Source organism: Brassica napus, unplaced genomic scaffold (assembly GCF_020379485.1).
Source record: "Brassica napus cultivar Da-Ae unplaced genomic scaffold, Da-Ae ScsIHWf_2163;HRSCAF=2816, whole genome shotgun sequence".
NCBI lineage: Eukaryota > Viridiplantae > Streptophyta > Magnoliopsida > Brassicales > Brassicaceae > Brassica > Brassica napus.
Window position 1 is genome coordinate 1 of NW_026015572.1, and position 19,083 is coordinate 19,083.

General features: G+C 34.5%; 3 protein-coding genes, 1 non-coding gene and 1 pseudogene across 6 annotated transcripts; all 5 read right to left on the reverse strand.

The window, feature by feature from the left end:
• Window positions 1-1,193: 1,193 nt before the first annotated feature.
• LOC125600253 (peroxidase 49-like) lies at window positions 1,194-2,639 on the reverse strand. The gene is made up of 4 exons (XM_048773081.1): window positions 2,406-2,639; window positions 2,162-2,353; window positions 1,920-2,085; window positions 1,194-1,806 (listed from the first exon to the last, which is right to left on the reverse strand). The coding sequence occupies exons 1-4, from the start codon at window positions 2,637-2,639 to the stop codon at window positions 1,394-1,396; spliced, it is 1,005 nt and encodes a 334-aa protein (XP_048629038.1). The 3' UTR covers window positions 1,194-1,393.
• Window positions 2,640-2,991: 352 nt separating this feature from the next.
• On the reverse strand, window positions 2,992-5,278 carry LOC125600249 (annotated as a pseudogene).
• A 502-nt stretch (window positions 5,279-5,780) lies between these two features.
• TRNAI-UAU lies at window positions 5,781-5,854 on the reverse strand. Its single transcript has one exon. It is a non-coding gene; the product is annotated as a tRNA-Ile (tRNA).
• Window positions 5,855-7,151: 1,297 nt separating this feature from the next.
• LOC125600254 (phosphatidylinositol transfer protein 3-like) lies at window positions 7,152-9,175 on the reverse strand. 2 transcript variants are annotated; one of them, XM_048773082.1, is made up of 6 exons: window positions 9,075-9,175; window positions 8,598-8,699; window positions 8,348-8,524; window positions 8,138-8,236; window positions 7,810-8,055; window positions 7,152-7,712 (listed from the first exon to the last, which is right to left on the reverse strand). In XM_048773082.1, exons 2-6 carry the CDS (start codon window positions 8,652-8,654, stop codon window positions 7,410-7,412), a joined length of 882 nt encoding a protein of 293 aa, XP_048629039.1. In that variant the 5' UTR covers window positions 8,655-8,699; window positions 9,075-9,175; the 3' UTR covers window positions 7,152-7,409. The 2 variants fall into 2 exon arrangements, with proteins under 2 accessions (XP_048629039.1, XP_048629040.1); XM_048773083.1 differs by lacking the exon at window positions 9,075-9,175 and adding an exon at window positions 8,841-9,060.
• A 3,616-nt stretch (window positions 9,176-12,791) lies between these two features.
• Window positions 12,792-17,592, reverse strand: LOC125600252 (probable polyol transporter 6). Of its 2 annotated transcripts, XM_048773080.1 has the most exons (4): window positions 17,127-17,592; window positions 13,980-16,749; window positions 13,392-13,895; window positions 12,792-13,129 (listed from the first exon to the last, which is right to left on the reverse strand). In XM_048773080.1, the coding sequence occupies exons 1-2, from the start codon at window positions 17,260-17,262 to the stop codon at window positions 15,365-15,367; spliced, it is 1,521 nt and encodes a 506-aa protein (XP_048629037.1). In that variant the 5' UTR covers window positions 17,263-17,592; the 3' UTR covers window positions 12,792-13,129; window positions 13,392-13,895; window positions 13,980-15,364. The 2 variants fall into 2 exon arrangements, with proteins under 2 accessions (XP_048629037.1, XP_048629036.1); XM_048773079.1 differs by having other exon boundaries at window positions 12,792-13,895.
• Window positions 17,593-19,083: the final 1,491 nt, after the last annotated feature.

The following is a 19,083-nucleotide window of genomic DNA, read 5'->3' on the forward strand; positions in this document are numbered from 1 at the left end:
TAGAAAAAAAATTATGTTACAATTGTTGACAACCTGAATTCTTTTATAAAGGTTTGTTGTGTTATGAGATCATATTGTATATCATCAAGAGGAATGGGTTAGCCTATGAATTAAAATGAGGTTTGGCGGAAACTCTATCTAATTGAGTGGAGATCCCAATAAATAGGTTCAGGAGACAACTAAGTCAAACTAAATCGGTCCAAAGCAGCGTAAGACTTCGGTCTATACCCAGTTCCTAGGATGATTAAACATCGCTGCATGTAAGGAATAGATGATAAGCATTTTTTTTAATGATTTGTGTCCATTATTTCGAGATATGAATGAGTAGTAGTACATGATACTCTTCTAAACAAAACTAATGGCAAATCACCTTGTGAGCGTGAAACGGAACCGTTTCTAGGAGAATAATGAAATGTTATATTCTCCAAGTTCACTCATGATTACCAGAAATGTTCACGGCCAAAATGAACACAATAGATAAATTAGTTTTATGAGAGAAGAATGAGCTGTGCTATAGCTATTATCTCGGTTCACACCAAACTCCGGAGGTTCAAGACATCATGGCCACCTCATGTTCGGTAAATCTGATAGCTATTAACAATGACTGGTTAAAGACTGAAAAATTGCTACCAACTCATCATACATGAATTTTTCTCTCATACTTTCAAAGGTCTCTTTTTTTTTCTTGAGTCATGTGTATAGAGTCATTTCTATTCATGTGGAGAATAATTACAGCAACTACTACAGTCTTCCGCTCTACCAACTATTACAGCAACTGATGGGATCCGATGCATTAGTGCTGGTATGATCGCACTTTTTTTTTATTGTAACAACTCGCCCCTTGGGACCTACTCACCATGTGGACCCCAGGTTGGCCCTGCAGGGCATCGATCCTAACCTCTCATATCGAACCCAAGATCAAGTGGTAACAGCTTGTCCTGTGAAAAAATTGTTAAATGGTAAGATTTTGAGTTCGAGTAGCGGCAAACGCACCAATAACTTACATAAAAGAATTAGTGAAAACTAACATATTAGGGATTAGAATCAGTGCTTTACAGGGTCAGTCTCGAGTCCACAGACGGACAGATTCCATGGGGCGGATTGTTACAAGTTGTACAACACTTCTTTCACCTATTAATTTCCTATGTTCAACATTCGTAAACCAATTTGGTGATAAACTTAATTACCTCCAAACAATTTTTACTACTTTGATGACAAAAAAAAACCAGAATCACAATAGTCTTCTTTTGTACACACCAGAATCACACAACTTAAAACATCAAATTACTGAATTTAAAACAACTTAAAACATCACACCAAAAAAAAAAAAACAACAAACCCGTCCGTCACCCAACTTAAAAAAAAAACCCCATTTGTTGCACATATCACCCATTCAAGAGTTTATCTTCCGGCAGTTCTTCCTGATCTCGCCATTCGAACCCATCAACGGAGAGATATTCCCCATCTTGATCATAGACTCTGCAAACTGGAGAAAAAAAACTTCTTGATCCTGTGCATACGTTATTACAAGCCCTCTCGATATATCATTACCGCTGAATAAAATCTGGTCCGAGTACAACAAGCCCATATTCTTTATCAAGTTAATGAAGTAGTTGTTATCGAACTTTGCCGCAGTAACCATGTCCAGCACCGAGAGGTTCTCCTCTCCTCCAGCTATTGGGCAGCTTTTCCGCAAGTTAGCAGCGAAGGATTCTTCTAGTGTAATGTCTGGACGACCGTCACCGGATTGATTGTACAGCCTCTGTCTGAAACTCGTGCATCTGGAGAAGCCAATGGTGTGACTCCCTAAGAACAAAGAGTTAGTATGGAATGGTCAGAGACAACCTTGAGCTAAAGCTCATGAAGTTCAAAGCCAAATTATGGTTTCTTCGATGGTGTTGCGTGTAAGGGAAGCTTACCGGAAAGAGCAACAAGATCAGTGACATCTAGTCCGTGACGGTTGAATTTTCTCAGAATTGCCTTGAAACTGTCGTTTGATGCAGGGATGTTGCTGTTCGAACCACTCAAGCTTGCATTGATCGAATCTCTTCTTCCTAATGGGACGACCCAGCTTGGACCTCCGCTCTGGATGAAGATCAAAGCCGAAATTAGCTCATATTTCATATATGTTTTTTTTTTCCAAACAAGGGAGATGACTTACAAGAACAGAGGAGTCTCTAGCGGCTAGGGTGAGAACATCAGCGCAAGAGACCGTTCCCGGGCATTCTTTCTCAAGTTGGGCTTTGATCTGGTCAATAACCTCGAAGCCACGAACCGATTGGCTATTGAAAACCGAATTTTTCTCACTCACTATTCCGCCAATGCTGTCAAGAAGCAATGATCCATCACAACCCTGCATATCATAGTTACCTTCCTCATTAAGTCAAGTAACTAACTTAATAAACAAAAAAAAACTGAACAAAACAGTCATGATAATGAAGTCTCATCAAGGAAGCAGCCATTCGTGTCTCTGTAGCAATAGTTGTTGCGAGAACATCAATCACAATGTCTTCGACTTGCGGGCATGAGTGGGCGTAAAAATCAGGCGATAATTTGGTTCCATATTCGATGGTGTAAAGATAAAATCCCAAAGGGCAAATGAAAAGAAGAAGAAGAAGAAAAGCACAGCATTCTTTCATTATGTTCAAGAAGAGGAAAAAGGATGCTATGAGATGATGAAGGTGTGTCTCTACTTATAGAAAAAACGTTGAAGTAGGTAGATAGTCTAAAGAATAAGACTATTTTGTTAAATTTGACTACTTATCCGAACTTGAGTTTGAAAAGGAAAAAACAACGGATCACTGAATTTTTTAATATATGAAAGTTGATATTTGGTTATGTTTTTTCAAGTGACTTTGCTAATAATAAAGTCCTAAGACTTTCCTGAGAGTAGGAAAGACGAGTTTTAGAAGATTCTAACTACTTCTTTGACCAAAAAAAACAATCTCGTTGAAATCTTTGTTGACATGTGAACACTTACCTGTAAAGAAATCAAAGAAAGGAAGTTTTTGACTGGTTTGATTTGGAATCTTCCAAGAGCTGTTTAAGAAGCTTAAGGGCTTCATGGTGCATCGAATTGCTCTTGAACAATTCCAACAGTGCAGAGTAAATTTTACTTTTCATGAGAATCTCCTCACAGATGTTGACGTCACAGTAGTTGACACCCTTTAATAAATCTACAGCAGCTCCAGACTGGCCAGTGTGAAGAAGTGCTTGGAGAAGAGCTGTGTCAAGGATCGCTGCCATCTCCCTGGCACCTGAGTTAAGTGGGAGGATCACACCACGTCCCTGCAGAAAAAAAAAACTTCTTCAAACCTCAACAAAAAAAGTAGTGAAGAATCAGATATTACCTTGTTGGACTTCATAGACTTGCCAACAGCATCTGAAATGACCTCTTCTGTTCCTTCAGAAGTAGCCTTCTCTATAATACCAGGTCTCCTCTTCTACAAGTACTTTATAAGAGCCATCAGAGTGTTGTGACTCATTTTCTTAGATTCAAGAGCTGCATTGCCTTCAGATTCCAAGTAATATCTTGGAGACGAAGACTCCATATCATCTGAAATGCCGGATGAGCCTCTATAAAGAGATGCTTCATCCACCATCTTATCTGGTTGAGGAATCATTGTTGTTTTAGGAAGAATAATGGACGGATACATGGAGAGTACATGCGTGATGTCTACTTGAGATGCTAGGAAGTGTTCCATGGCTTCCTCATAGCTCCCGTTCTCAAAAAAATAATGAGCGAATCTGTATCATGATAAAGAGGCAAGGAATATAAACATAAAGATTCCCATTTACCACTGGGTAAATATTGAAGTTATGGCTTTTTAATACCTTGTATGAATCGAACTCTCTTTCGCGGCTCTTAGGCTTGAGTCTTCAGGAGGGAGTAACTTGCATAGGGCTAAGGCTTCCTCAAAGTTTCCTGAAGCTGTTAACTGCACAATCTGCGATGACACTTAGATTTCTCAGAAAAATTCAAAAGCCATCTGATACGAGTTAAAGCAAAATTCTACATTATTGAAAAATAGAATCATATTTTCATCATCTCCTGCGGTTATTACCCGAACCAAACTTGCCGAACCGGACCGACCCGTAAAGTTTGGTTTTCAGTTAGTTCGGTTTGAAGGTTCGGTTCAGTTTGGTCTTCGGTTCGGTAATCGGTTAGTTCATTTTAAAAAGAAAATTCAAACAGTATCAATTTTAACGAAATTCCAAACCGAAATAACCAAAAAAATTGAATATTATTCAATATAACCGAAAAATTTAACCCAACTAACTACAAAATCAAAAACTTTGGTAAAAGCTTTTGAAACCAAACTAACAGAAAGCCGAACCGAACCAAACTGAATTTTTTCGATCGACCCGAACTAACAGAATAAACCAAACCCGCAGGCCTAAGCAGTAGCAAGAAACATCAAATATTAACAGAGCTAAAGTAAATCACCTGGGCCCCGATAGAAACAGGGAAGAGAACATGAGCAGAGTTATCCAAATCAACAATCACAGCACTGTTGCTCTTGTCAAGGTGCCGAATAATTTGGAGCACAACTGTCTGTATTAAAGGATAAGGGCTTCGTAGCAAGCGAACCTAATTAAAACAAAGGCATAATAAGCGAATAACAGTTTTCTAGAAATGCAAAGAGAACCAAACTGTCTTCTCCTAGAACTTTACATACCTCAACTCGTCTAGGAAACAAGGCTATTGCATACGGGTTCTGAATGACAATAGCCGTTGGAGCCTCTGACCAGCAAATCCTCTCCGTCTGAAGTAGCTTCCCATTTTGATCAACAAAAACTCCAATGTTCTCCTACAATACAAAGAAGAAACTAATCAAACAACACTCCAAAAAACATCCTCAAGGCAGATGCTACAACAACATTCACCTTCCCCAGAGAAGTTCACCAATAATGTAAAGATTTCACAAGAGGAGGAGAAACTCTACTAGAAGGAAACACCTCAGAGAGTGTCCCATTAGCAGTGTTAAGTATCACATACTCTTTCCTAATCCCTAAGCAAATGTTGTCACCACACCAAGAAATGGACTTTGCAGTATCAGGAACTCCAAAGTCTCTCACTTCTACAAACCCTCTTCCTCCTGAACAAACCCATCATCAGAAAACAACTCTTCTTAACTAAAAATCCAAACTTTCAATCCAATGTGTACTAGACAGGGAGACAAAACACAACTGAAAAGCTCAGACACAACTAAAAATCCAAACTTCCAATCCAATGTGTAGACAGGCAGACAAGACACAACTCAAAGCTCCGAGACATACAGGCAGACAAGACACAACTAAAAATTCAGACACAGAGGAAGTCTCAACGGTCGTCCCACGAGTAGGCGTTCGCGCCTTTCGCTTTGGTGATCACAGCGACTGTCTCCAAGTTAGGAAGTTTATGAAACGCAATTGACTCAGAGAGAGAGAGACAGAAGCAGCTCTCTTGAAGCTAGAACCTTCATGGACACGATAGGTTTCTTAGAGAAGCCAGAGACGGTCGTCTCGAGGACGTAAGGCTCTTGACGCAGCGCAGAGGCGGAGGAGATGTAACTGAGAAATGAGAGATGAGAATCAAAGCTGAGAACAATAGGATCATCAACACTGACTCAAATAATTTACCAAGGAAATTTTTTTATTACAACAAATTTCGTTGAGCTTGAACTTGAATTCACTTGTAGATGAGAACGGAGATGATGATTTGAGAGTCAATTGTGCATTCGTTAAAAAAAAAAAATTGTGAAAATTATGAAAAAAAAAAAAAATTAAATAAGAAAAAATGCTCCCGGCGGGGCTCGAACCCGCGACCTTCGGCTCATAAGACCAACGCTCTAACCAACTGAGCTACGGGAGCTGTTTCGATAACTAATGTACATATATATATATCACATTGGTTTCATTATTTCATGTTTAATATGATAGAGCATGAATTTAAATTTTAACTGAATTCATAATATTTATTTATAGCTATGTAATGATTTTCATTTTTGCATTTATAAATTTTAAATAGTTAAACTTATTTCTACATTTTAAAAAAATACACACTGTACTTTCCATCAATAATAAAGTTTTATTTTACTATTAATAAAAATAGAATATGAATAGAGTTTAGGGGTGTTCAATCCGGATATCGGTTCGGTTTCGGTTCGGTTTTTTTCGGTTTTCGGTATTTCGGTTAGTAAAATATAACTACCATTCTAAATCCATATTTACTTCGGTTCGGTTCGGTTTATATACCGTCGGTTTTCGGTTTATTCGGTTTTATACCAAAAAACATAATTATTTTGTTTGAGATCATATAATATGAATTTTAGAGTCATATTGTCAACACACTCATTTATTAAAAACCTATTACATGTTCAAATAAATGAACAAAAAAGTAAAAATGCTTCTACCATCAAATAAAATAATCAAATCTATAACTAAAATCAAAGCTTGAAATTTTGAAAATAAAAATATGAAACAAAAGAAAAGTTTTTTCACTCTTCCATATTTAGTGTTCATTAAAGTCATGTTTTTTCAATTGAAAAATTTCCATTAATTATTGTCCATCAAATTTATAATCTTCATATTAATTTAGTGAAGACTAAAATAAATCAAAAAGATCAAAAAAGACTTAGAAAATAAGATGTCTGAATTGCGATGTATTGTTATTTAGTTATAGTTCAAGTGTTTTACAAATTAAGATTTTTTATTACTATAAAATCATGGTAATAATTATTAACACAAATTTAAATTATGTAACAGATAGATTTTCATGTATTGTTATAAAATAGATACATATTTACATGTTTCTACTTTTAATCGGTTTTGTTCGGTTTATTCGGTTTAATCGGTTATATACCAAACCATATCCAAATCCTACGGTTTTTAGAAAATTATATCCATTCGGTTTATATGGTATATACCAAAACCAAACCATATTATCTATTTCGGTTCGGTTCGGTTCGGTACGGTTCGGTTTTACCATATTGAACAGCCCTAATAGAGTTTTAAATTTTGTGTTTAAAAGCTTTAGATAAACATGATACTTAATAGCCTTTCAAAGCTCATCTTGACATATAACTTTAAAATATTGTAATATAAGATAGATCTGTTCAGAGCAATATTTCATTAGAACGCATGACTAAACTTTAAAAAATAATCATAAATAAAAGGATAACTCTGATAATTTCAATTAATAAACACAAAACAATTACACACGGTAAAAATATTCTCACACACGCATACAACATTCATGACAAGGAACGCCTCTGTTAATTATAACATTAAAAAAGTCTTTGGCTCACTAAGCAAAGACTTGGATGGAACCTTATTAATTCTCTAAGTAAACATCACCATTTTATTGGCTCTTCTTCCACGAGAATAAACCTTCACTATTCTTGTTTATGTGTGTATGTATATATGTCTCAGCTAGCTGCTGATGCAAGAGAAGTGGCTGGCTCAGGAACAACATCGGCTGGAGAGAAACCGTTTGGTTTAGGATACTGTTTCTCCTCCAGTCCCCAAAACTTTGCTGTTTTGACATCATCTTCACACATTTGTTTTGAGAACTCCTCATGATCATACTCTAGTGTTGCTTCTCCTCCAAACTCCTTGGGAAGATTCTCAACATCAAAGTGTGATGTCATCAGTTCATCACTTGTTTTGTCTTTAGGGTACACAAACTTGACCTTTTGAGCTGTACATGGGTCCAAGAAGTACTTAACAGCCTACGTACAGGGATAAGAGTAGGTAAATAAATGACTCTTTTCAAAAACTTTTAAAAAGATTAAAAAACATTTTGATGAATGTGTAATGACTCTTTACCCTGTATACTGCTTGGAAAAGTCTTGGTGGATTGTAGAGAAAGGCGATACCGAGTCTCTCAGGGTAATGATTCTGTAGAATGTAGACAATCTCACGTGTTGTTTTCATAGGAACATTAGCAGCCATAGACCAACCAGTGAAATCAATGAGCCAAGACATTTGTTCTTGTCCCTTGGGAAGATTGAGGATTGCATTTTCAAGAAGATAGACCAAATGCTTGATATTACCTTCTGCTGATGTTGAGTTCTGTTTTACAATATCAAGAGTTTTTAAAACTAACGAAAAATATTTTTAAAATAGTCAAATATGTGAAAATGCGCTTATTTACCTGTAATGCTGGTCTCATTATAAGCACTACTCTGCCTTGTCTATCATGAAAACTAGCTCTTGAAACTTTACCGGTCTCACCTTCATGTGCTACTTGATTCTGGAGAGAATTAAAAACAAGATTTACTCGTAAAATATACAAAATCATTGAATATATGAGCAAAATAGAGTTAAATCTGTTAGCAAAAAAAAAAAGGAGAGTTAAATTTACCCAACGGATCTCTTGAGGTTTGTATGTTGATCTCCACTTGAGAGTCTCCTCAAGCATTTTCTTGGCTTTCTCCACATTCCAGTTTCGAGCAGCCAAATATCTCCTCAAGGAAGCATCAGAGCAGAACACTAAACTTTGTCCAGAGAGCGGCCCTATCGCAGATCTCAATTCTCTAACCTGAAATTTTGTAGGCGTAAGACTTTTGAAGTTATATTAATGAGAGAAAAATACAATAAAGATTCTTGTATACCTTGTTATCATGCTGAGAACCATCATCAAGTTGGTGCGCATTCCTTCTCTTAAACATGTTTAGTTAACAATCTTTTAATCTCTAACGAGAAAGCTTCAAAGCCTAGAAATGGTAAATTATAGTTATGATCCAATAGGAGCTAGATTAGATTCAAGAATCAGCAAGAGGATAGTTTGATCGGCTATTAATAGAAAAATAATAATCTAACATCTAATACGGGATCAAGAATCCATTCTAGTTTACCTGACTAATAAAGATTCTACAAAGTTTTTGTCAATAATTCAACTTTGAAGAAACTCTCTAGAAAATCACAGGCCTTCTCGAAACGTATTATAATTCAAAGCATTTGTTACATATATTTTGACTTTTTAAGATCGCAAACTTCTTGGCCGAGAGAGACTTGGAAATGGTACACAGCTTTCTAGAGTTTTAGAACGAACTAAAAAAACGAAGTTGAAAACGCAAAGAGGATCTAACCTGATAATAAGGATCTCTTTGTATGAGTGATCGAGAGTCGAGAGAGAACGAAAGAGAGAGAGGTATCAATGGGGTTTGGTCGTCACGCGAGTATCATTCCCACTTTAAAAGGACTTAAAAGCATGAAACGTGGGAAAAGACATTAACCAATTTATGTGGCATTTAAAATTAATACGTTTTATTAATTAATAAGTTATATATTGATATTCGAAACTTTTTTAAAATGGGCATATAGTATGTGTTTTATGTTCATGTGAAAGGCCAACTGTTGGTAAATTATAAATAGTAGTACTATTTAATTTATTTTTGTATAATTAATTTTCAGTTTTTGGCGTTTGTTTGTTTGACCAAATATATAAGATCTGAAACGATTATTATTGTAAGAGACAAGAGATCCGAAAATCGTGCAGTAATAAGATTTGGTGATTTTACAAAATACATAAAATGTGGGAACTCCCTAGATCTAATGGTTAATTAAAATTCATATGAAAGCCTAAGTTACAAAAACAAAATCCATTACTAAATTTATACTAGAGATTGACATGCGCATCTGCACGGTATTGGTTTAATACTAAAGGAACAATCCGTATCTAAATAGATAGTCAAATGTTCATGCTTAACTGATTATATAAACTAATAACTATTTCTATGTGTTTGCTAAATTAAGTGAAATAAAAAAAAAAGTTTTTAGTAAAATAATTATATGTAGTGAAAAATTAAGTAACAATAAATTTAATTTTTTTATTATTTTGATTTAAGTTAGTATTTTATTTACAAAACATGTCTTTAAGTTATGTTTTTGGTTACGTAATTTTTCACCGATTAAAACTAAAAAAAATTTTTAGTAAAACAAACTAAACCGAACAACGCTTAACCATATGCAAAACTCAATTAATTTACATTTTTGATTTTATAATTGACACAAATTAATGTTGATTAACTAATAAATAAAAATATACACTATTATTATTATGGTAATATAATTAATGATGTTATATATTGTTAAGTTAATATAATTAATGAAACTGTTAAACTGAATAAAATATAGAAATACAATTAATGTAATTATATTAATGAAATTACTAAAAATATAATATATTTTTTATATTTCTATCTATTATTTCCAAACATTTCTTATTTATACTATTATACATGTTTCCAAACAATGTCAAAAAGTACTTTAATTTTAATAATTTAGATAGATTAATGAAAACAAATTGATATTAAAAATATATGATATAGATAAAACTATTTTTCATGAAAAAATGATAAAATATACAGTGAAAAAAATCCATTACTAATACAATTCACATTGAAAAGGAAATCTTCTTTCACGTTCGAAGAACTCTTATGTGTTGTCTTTTTATTTATTTACGTTCATTATATGTCTTCCATCTTCGTCAATTGTGCCACGATCTAGAAGATCTGAAGAAGTAATTAAAGTTAAAAAAAAAGCTTAACAAGTTCGCTACCTTGTAAGAAAGAAAACCTATTAATTTTTATATTAATAATGTGGAAACCACTCTTTCATGCGTTAGGTAGACAAATAAAAAGAGTCCAGAAAAGACGACATCAACCAATAATAATAATATAAATATAAATGTAACGTTTTACTCGAACTATTGATTTAGAAAACATCAAAGATTCGGTTTAGAAACATAACCATGTGCGTATGATGATATAATTAGCATACTCTTTATGTTTTTGATTAAATCAGCATCATTGACATTGGACATTATTTGGACCAGTTATTATTAAATGGCATAAAAATACACCATGTGACGTTGATCCGAGCTTATCACTTTCTTAGTTTATTACTCTTTATAATCTGTTTTACCGAAAAATAATATACAATATATTGATCGGTCATCTCAAGAATCATACAAGTATATACTGGGAACAAGATTATTGTTTACTGTTATATTCATCTTCTTATAATTCAAAAAACAGCTCATCAGGGAAGTTAAAAGATCATCGTCAATTGTTTTTATTGCCACATTGAGACTTTAGCGACGTCTACAACTATGGAGTGGTCATTATGGAGGCTAGAGCTGATCACATGAGAAAATACATAGCCATGCCACATTCCCAATAACATTTCTGAATAATACGATGCCTTCTTACCTAAACCAGCTCCACGAAGAATACTACAGAAATAATAATGTATCACTATCGTTCGCTTAAGGTACTTGTGTGAAATTACTTTGGACCTTAACCCTAAACGTTTTGTATGTGTCATTGTTGTTTATATGGAACAACCTCGAAGACCAAAAAGTCAGATATTTCTATAGAGAATTTGTCACCAGATTTCGTTAATAATCAAACTTTGAATCTTCTCAAGGCGTATACAATAATTTCTCTAGAAAATCACACATCTCCCAACTCATAGTCTAAACTTCTAGAAAAGAATGAAATACGTTTGTGAAGAGAGACCAAGACATAAGTTGACAGGCAAAGATTTAGTAAAGAACAACAAAACAAGGTATGAATTTTAAACAGACGAACTCAAAATCACGAAGCATAGACAAAGATCTTTAGTTACATTACATACATATATATATATATACACTATTAATCTATTAGTAGAGCAAACTGTTCGGAGGGATGGGGAGAGAGGAAATAGATTAATGGACTTTGGCCATCACTCGGTTGTCATTCTTATAACCAGAAAACAAACTCATTAATAAAGTTTAAGGTTTTAGTTGGGCAGATAGGGCCATCAATCGTTGTTATTGCCATATCGAACTTTCAGTATTCATTGTTGCCCCTAATGCAACTAGTGTATATCATATCATCATGGGTTTACCCATGATGGGTAGCTACGGCCAGAAAACCCCTAATCTCTTTTTCTATAGTGGGTTTTCCTCCGTCTAAATTTGGAATGTATATTTTCTTGTTGGTGCTTTTACTACAGTTTTTAAAACTCTTGGGTGTTTGGTTGTAACTGACCAATATTTTCAGCTGTTAATGTTCAAAAAAAAAAAAAAAAAAATTCAGCTGTTGGTGCTTTTCAGTTAATTTGTCTGGTGGAACAACATGATCATTTGCATTCAAAGGTAGCAGGTTCAAATCATTAACTTTTATGACTTTTGTATTAAACTACATATACAGGCCCAAAAATGTTTTTGTTGATTCCAGCATATTACAAAAGGACGTACTGACCCCAAAACTTATTTTTTTTGAATGAATGCAAGACCCCAGGACAACTTCACGTATACATTAGGCAAAAATTCATCTCTTTTTGTGTGACCCTACGAGGATAAAGTCCTTGTCAGCAGCTTGCAATCCAAGTCACATAGTTGATCATCGCCATTACTTGACTGATGACCAGTTGTCTAGTCCCTCCGTCAATTGCCAAATCAAAAGTAAATATTTTTCTTGTCAGCAATTCCGTTTTAGCATACCCTATTAATAAGTGCAAAAACACTAATAGATCATGACTAAAGTGGATTCTAAATTACGTTCACGAAAAAGAGGTGAAAAGATTAGGAAGTAGACAGATCTGGGTGGATTCGAACCACCAACCTCTCATAACGAGAGCTCTACCATTTTGAGCTTACAGATCTATTAACACGAACCTGGCCAAGTTAACATGAAGCTCTCTGTACTGGAAGGATCCTAATGAAAAAAGCATATCCACAATAGTGCGACACAAGGATCAGACCATCACTTCGACATAATTGTATAATTTCATTAGAACTAACGCTGCAAGTGAAATTAAAGGCCAATGCACAACTTTTTCTTTTTTAACTGCCTACATCAAAATAACAATACAAATTATTATGCACAAGTCCTTATGCAAAATACAACGTAAGATTTTCGCTAAATATTCGATGGTTCCTTTAACGTGCCAACAATGAAATACTCTTTTTCAACAAAGAAACACTGTATCTAATTTTACATACAAAAAGTCAGACAAGTTACTTGATTTAAGATACCTCATTGCTTCAACATGAACACACTCGTGCGCTCGATTTATCCACTGCTAACATCGCATCGATTATTAAGGAAGATGGCGATACCTCCAAGGTCTTCTATCACCAGAGCCATTAGCTCTATGAAAAACATAGATATAATCATACAAGACAACATGCTTACAGTATTGGCAAACTGATGGGACTCTTAACGTACTTCTTTGTATTATATACTATAAAAGTGGATACATGTTGCTAAAACATTGTGCTTACTAAAAAATAACTAGCCAAGTATGTATATAGCTTCGTTACAGAAGTTGAAAAGTGCTTGATATAGCAAAATTAAAGTCGATTTGGAGTTATGATAGGTTATATAATATGAATAAACTCAAACTTAATGTACCTTTGCCTCTGTGGAGTATGTTGGATTTAGATATGGCAGCGTTAGACTCCAGATCCGATCAATCGTAATGATAGGAATCGATTCAAAATATGTCTGTGTCGAGAGATATTTTGGTGAATTGAGATCAAAGGGATGAGAGAGAGAGAGAGAGAACAAGACACAAAGGTGAGGGGAGAACCCGGGCTAAAAAAAAGTGCCCCGTGCGAACTCCCCTAACCAACACGAAACAATTATTTTTATTATTATTTAGTGTGTGACCTGCCATGCAAGCGCACCTGTCATGGCAAAGGTCGGATGACAAAGATGCTAATCAGAACTCAAGCCTAATCCATCAGGCTATATCGTCCTTAACAAACATCTTATACATCCTTCATACTCATTATCAATTCACATATCTCAATCCTCTCCCCTCTTCTTCAATTGCTCCTCCCGGACTCATCCTCACCTCAGCATATCACGGATCCGACGAACCTAGCTTGCCGAGATCATGATGCGAGATCAGATCTGAGAATAATCAACAGATAAAGAATATTACAAACGAATTCAATCGAATCAAACATCAGATCCAGCTACGATAGGCTTAGTTACCAGCTCTTCGACCGATCGTCGGAGATCTCAGCAGCTAAGATCCGTCTTCTGGATCATGAATCAAACCGGAGCTACCAGATCCATTGTGTATACGACGCCGATTCGAAGATCGACGGCAGAACTGAATCGGAGAGTCTTCCAATACGTCATCAAATCGACGTAACGGAGAGATCTAGAGAAAAGCGATGAACGAAAAGCTTAAAGAGATAACGATAAAAAAAAGCGGGTATGAGAACCAATGAGATCAAGGCGTGTTTTTATACAGAGTGTTGGGACTAATGGACGGACGAGATGGAATAATTCGATGGTACGATCAACGGTTGAGATGTGATCTCTTGGGGGTGAGGTTACGTGTTTAGTGGCGTTTTTAATGAGAGGTGGTTGTTTGTACACAAGAGAAAAATAAATTTAAGACGTTTTATTAGGACATGGACAGCTAACCTATGGGGTCGTTGACTTCGTTGGCGTTTTACCGATTCCATGCGTCTTAACTAAGCACGTTTTCTTTATTTGACTCAGAGATTAACAACGGCCCACAAAAGTATTTGGGCTATAATTAAGCCCAGGATAAAACCTCGGAAGCGGCCGAAGGAAGATTCAATCATTCAAACACATAATAGGGTAGTTATGTATCATCTCCAAGAAATGACACAGATTGTTTAATTGTTTCCAAGAGATCATATGCTTTTCCCTATTTGTTAGCTTCATCGCCGACATTAGAGCCACGTCGAACCGACCGACCGCTATCACTAAACTACTAGCTAGCCCGCATTCCTAGCTACTTAGTACCCTTCTTTCGATGATATCAAAGCGGACTCCCCCTCCCCATTCACTCCCCCTCCCCATTCATTAGATAGAAAAGATCGCTAATATTTTACTTAGAGTATCCGCTTAAGTGAGAAAAGGAACTGCCAGCTCTCTTCGCCTGAATGGAGACATCAAACCCTCGAACCGTCATTCCAGGATTTGCAGTCTGATACTTTCCATTATGTTACAAGCTCACTCTCTTCAAATTCATTGTGTAATGGCAAAAGTACCAGCTCGATTTTGATCTGAGAGGAAAAAAGGCTCATTCTCTTTGGCTAATACTTGGCCACTGTTTGCTAGTAATTGGCGATTTGCGAGTCGTTGATCATAAATTATTAACAAATACTAAAAATGTGCGCTGAACGTGACCGTTAATTTAAAATTTGATGAAAGCCACACACACAAAGAACATCGCAAACACTAAAAGACTGGTGATTTATGAGTCGTTGATCATAAATTGTTAACAAATACTAAAACTGTGCGCCAAACGTGACCGTTGGCTTATGATAAAAGCCACACACAAAGAACATCACAAACGCTAAAAGAGAGTGGCAAACGAAAAGAAAAACACAAACACACTAAACGGTGCCGTTCTCACCTTTTGTTTTATTATCACCATCTCTTTGGAAAAGCGCTTCAATCTCTTCAAGCGACTTACCTTTCGTCTCCGGCATTAGGAAGAAGAAGAAGTTCCACGCCACCGCCGCAACTCCAGCGAACATAAAGAACGCTCCTCCAGTGGTTATCGCCCTAGTCAGCGACAAAAACGACATAGACACTGTAGCATTCATCACTCTATTCACTGCAACGCCAAGACTTGCTCCTTGCGCCCTAAGCTTCAACGGGAAAACCTCAGAGCTGTACACCCAAGTTATCGGCCCAAGCCCAATAGAGAAAACCGCTACAAAACTATAAGCAGAGACTATACTCAATACCAAAGCCCAAGCTAGTTTCCCGCCAGAGTTTTGTGCCATCGTGAGCCCAAACCCTAACATCGTCAACGCACAAACCATTCCTCCAACGCTGGTCAACAAAAGCTTCCTCCGACCTACCTTGTCAAGCAAGAAAGTCGCTGTTAAAATAAATGTCGTCTTCATGATTCCGACACCGATTGTAACCAAGAAAAGCTTGTCTTTAGCCGTGATCCCTGCTCTCTTAAAGATCTTCGGACCGTATAAAAGCACGGCTTCGATACCCGTCGCGTGCTGGAAGAAATGAATCCCTAACGCAGTCAAAAGAACTCGTCTTACCGCAGGTGTTGGTCTTAAGATTAGCTCTTTCCACACTCCTTCACCGTGAGTCTTCTTTTTCTCCATCTTCACGACCTCTTCTTCGCAATTTGCGTCGATTCCAGCAGCTGTTTTGATGTCTTTAAACCGTAGCTCAGCTTCTTCAGGCGAGTTCGATACTAACTTCAGTATCTTCTTGGCTTCTCCGAGACGGCCTTGTAAGACCAACCACCGTGGAGACTCCGGCATTTTCAAGATCCCTAACGCTAGCACTAGCGACGGGATCGCAGCTATGCCGAGCATCAGCCTCCAACCGATATGCATTGGTAACTTGGAGAAGAAGTAATTGACTAGGTAACCTAGTAAAATCCCTATACTGATGCAAAGATGAGGTAGAGAAGCTAAGAGTCCTCTGTGTGAAGCAGTTGCTATCTCGGCTGAGTAAACTGGAGCAACCATTAGAGCAAAACCGACGCCGAGACCGGCTGTGCATCTACCGGTTAAGAGAATGGGATAATTTAGACCCCAACCCATTAGTACTGAGCCTAACATGAAGAGTATTGAGGCCAAGACGATTGTGAAACGACGTCCGATTATGTCTGAGGTTCTTCCGGCGAGCAATGATCCGAAAAGGGCACACAGGTTGAGGATTCCGGTGAGAACTTCGATCTGAACTTCGTTAGTCTTTAGATCTTCTTCAATAAACACCATTGCTCCACTCATAACACCAGTATCTATACACATACCAAATATACAACATCTTATCAATTCTTGGATCATTTAAAAAAAAAAATTATAAGTCCTATCAAATCAAAGACAAAAATTGTAGAGAACGTATATATTTAAAACAATAAACTTATAGATTTTGGATACCCCAGATTAATAAAAAAAAAACAATAAACTTGACATAGAAAAAAAGGAAACTAAGACATTTTGTCGAATCTAGCAAATATTTAAATCTTAGCCTCTATAATTTTAAAATTACTAGAGATAAACGCTTTGTATATGTGTAGAGTTGTGAACAAATGTTTTTCTATCAGCCTTCCAAATTAAAATTCCAATAATATTCAACAAAAATGTTAGTTTTGGAGATTTTTTATGATACACTTACCGTAACCAAAGATGATGGAGACGATGGAGGCGACAATAGAACACTGAAGAGCGTATCTATTAACTCCGGGTGGCTTTTCATTGGTCGGCTTCTCGACGGGATCCGGATTCTTGCTGGAGATGACCTGATCTTCCATGATTAATTTATCACCACGTTATCAGAAAATATTGCAAACCAACTATAGAGTATACAGACTTTATCTCTGTCTCTCCGAGTTAGAAGCCTGTATCTGAAAGTTAGTTATGAGTTTGGTTCACAATATCTTTTTCTCACTACCAAAGAAGATTCGTTGATTATATATAGAAAAAACTTATGACGACATAAGACAGTACTCGTCAAAGCCACATGCTTGAAAGAGGGGGTTTAGTTATTTGAATATCAAAGGACAAAACTCTTCCACACATCTTTGATTTATATTTATAGAAATTTGTTTTGTGGAAAAAGATACTTAAGACCCGATCAATGATTCTAATTACAGACCCTAACTACATGTGTAATAAGAATAAACAGCTTGACTAGACTCAAAACTTGGAACTCTCAGGTGTCTAACTTGCCAAATACTAATTAACTTTTGATTTTGATAAGAACGTATCTGAAACCAAATGTAACGTAAACTCTGACAAGCTAAGATTTTTCTTTTTTGTAATTTAATGAAAAGATATGGGTACACACGAGTCCACTATTATTGGATTAATAACAATTTTTAATATCTGTTTTTTTGTTTTATCCTCGTGAATATTTATAAATTAGGTGTTTTGCCCGCACATGCGGGCATAATCTTTTTAATTTTTTTCTTAATTTTCATAGTAGAAAATATTATTTTCAGATAATAACATAATATATATATAAGAATTGTCTTTTTAAAAATATTTTTTATTTTAACACTTTATCTTTATACAAACTTTTACATAATTGATATTAAATTTAAATTTTTTTATATCTTAATTTTTTAACTTTTATAATAAAAAACATTATTTTCAGATAACAACACCATATATATATATAATAATTATCTTCTTTTTTTTTTGAAAAAACATTTTTTATTTGACAAATTTATCATAATTTACAATTATCTAATAAAAACATATAAATCTAATATTATTAACATAAATTCGTTTAAATTATTTTAAATTTTTATAGTAGAAAACATTATTTTTAGATAACAATACAATATATATAATAATTATCTTTTTTTGAACATGTTTTTATTTGACAAATATATCATAATTTACAATTATCTAATATAACATATAAATCTAATATTATTAACATAAAATTTATTTTTAAATTTTATAGTAGAAAACATTATTTTCAGATAACAGCACAATATATATAATAATTATCTTTTTTTTACATGTTTTTATTTGACAAATTTATCATAATTTACCATTATCTAGTATAACATATAAATCTAATATTATTAACATAAATTTCGTTTTTAATTATATATAAAAATTCATTAAGGGTAGTATAGATATTAACCGCTCTGTTATAAGTTCTTTGTACCATATATTCATTATACTAAAATAATCTTAAAATAACTCAATATTCTATTTTTAATTATATAATTAAAATAATTAATTTAATTAATATTTAATTATATAATTTATGTTTTTTAATTTTTTACTAAATGACTTTTTCAGATAAGAATACAATATATATATAGATATTATCTTTTTTTAATTATATTTTTAGTTTTTGGATAACTCAATATTCTATTTAAATTACTTAATTAATAATTTTATATGATTAATATTTAGTTATATAACTTATGTTTTTAAATTTTCACTAAAAGACTTTTTCAGATAACAATACAATATATATATATATATATATATATATATATATTATCTCTTTTTTAAAATTATATATTTTTAGATTTTGGATAATTCTTACTATTATTAATTTGAATATATTATCTAATCAAACAAATTTAAATTTCATTTTTATTTTTAAT

Coding starts and splice junctions, on each gene's coding strand:
- LOC125600252 (XM_048773080.1), bottom strand. CDS start 17,262: ATGGAAGATCAGGTCATCTCCAGCAAGAATCCGGATCCCGTCGAGAAG. Junction 16,750..17,126: donor CTCCATCATCTTTGGTTACG/GTAAGTGTATCA, acceptor GTATGTGTATAG/ATACTGGTGTTATGAGTGGA.
- LOC125600254 (XM_048773082.1), bottom strand. CDS start 8,654: ATGTTTAAGAGAAGGAATGCGCACCAACTTGATGATGGTTCTCAGCAT. Junction 8,237..8,347: donor AACCTCAAGAGATCCGTTGG/GTAAATTTAACT, acceptor AATTCTCTCCAG/AATCAAGTAGCACATGAAGG. Junction 7,713..7,809: donor TTTTCCAAGCAGTATACAGG/GTAAAGAGTCAT, acceptor CCCTGTACGTAG/GCTGTTAAGTACTTCTTGGA.
- LOC125600253 (XM_048773081.1), bottom strand. CDS start 2,639: ATGAAAGAATGCTGTGCTTTTCTTCTTCTTCTTCTTTTCATTTGCCCT. Junction 2,354..2,405: donor GTTTTGTTCAGTTTTTTTTT/GTTTATTAAGTT, acceptor TATGATATGCAG/GGTTGTGATGGATCATTGCT. Junction 2,086..2,161: donor CTAGAGACTCCTCTGTTCTT/GTAAGTCATCTC, acceptor ATCTTCATCCAG/AGCGGAGGTCCAAGCTGGGT.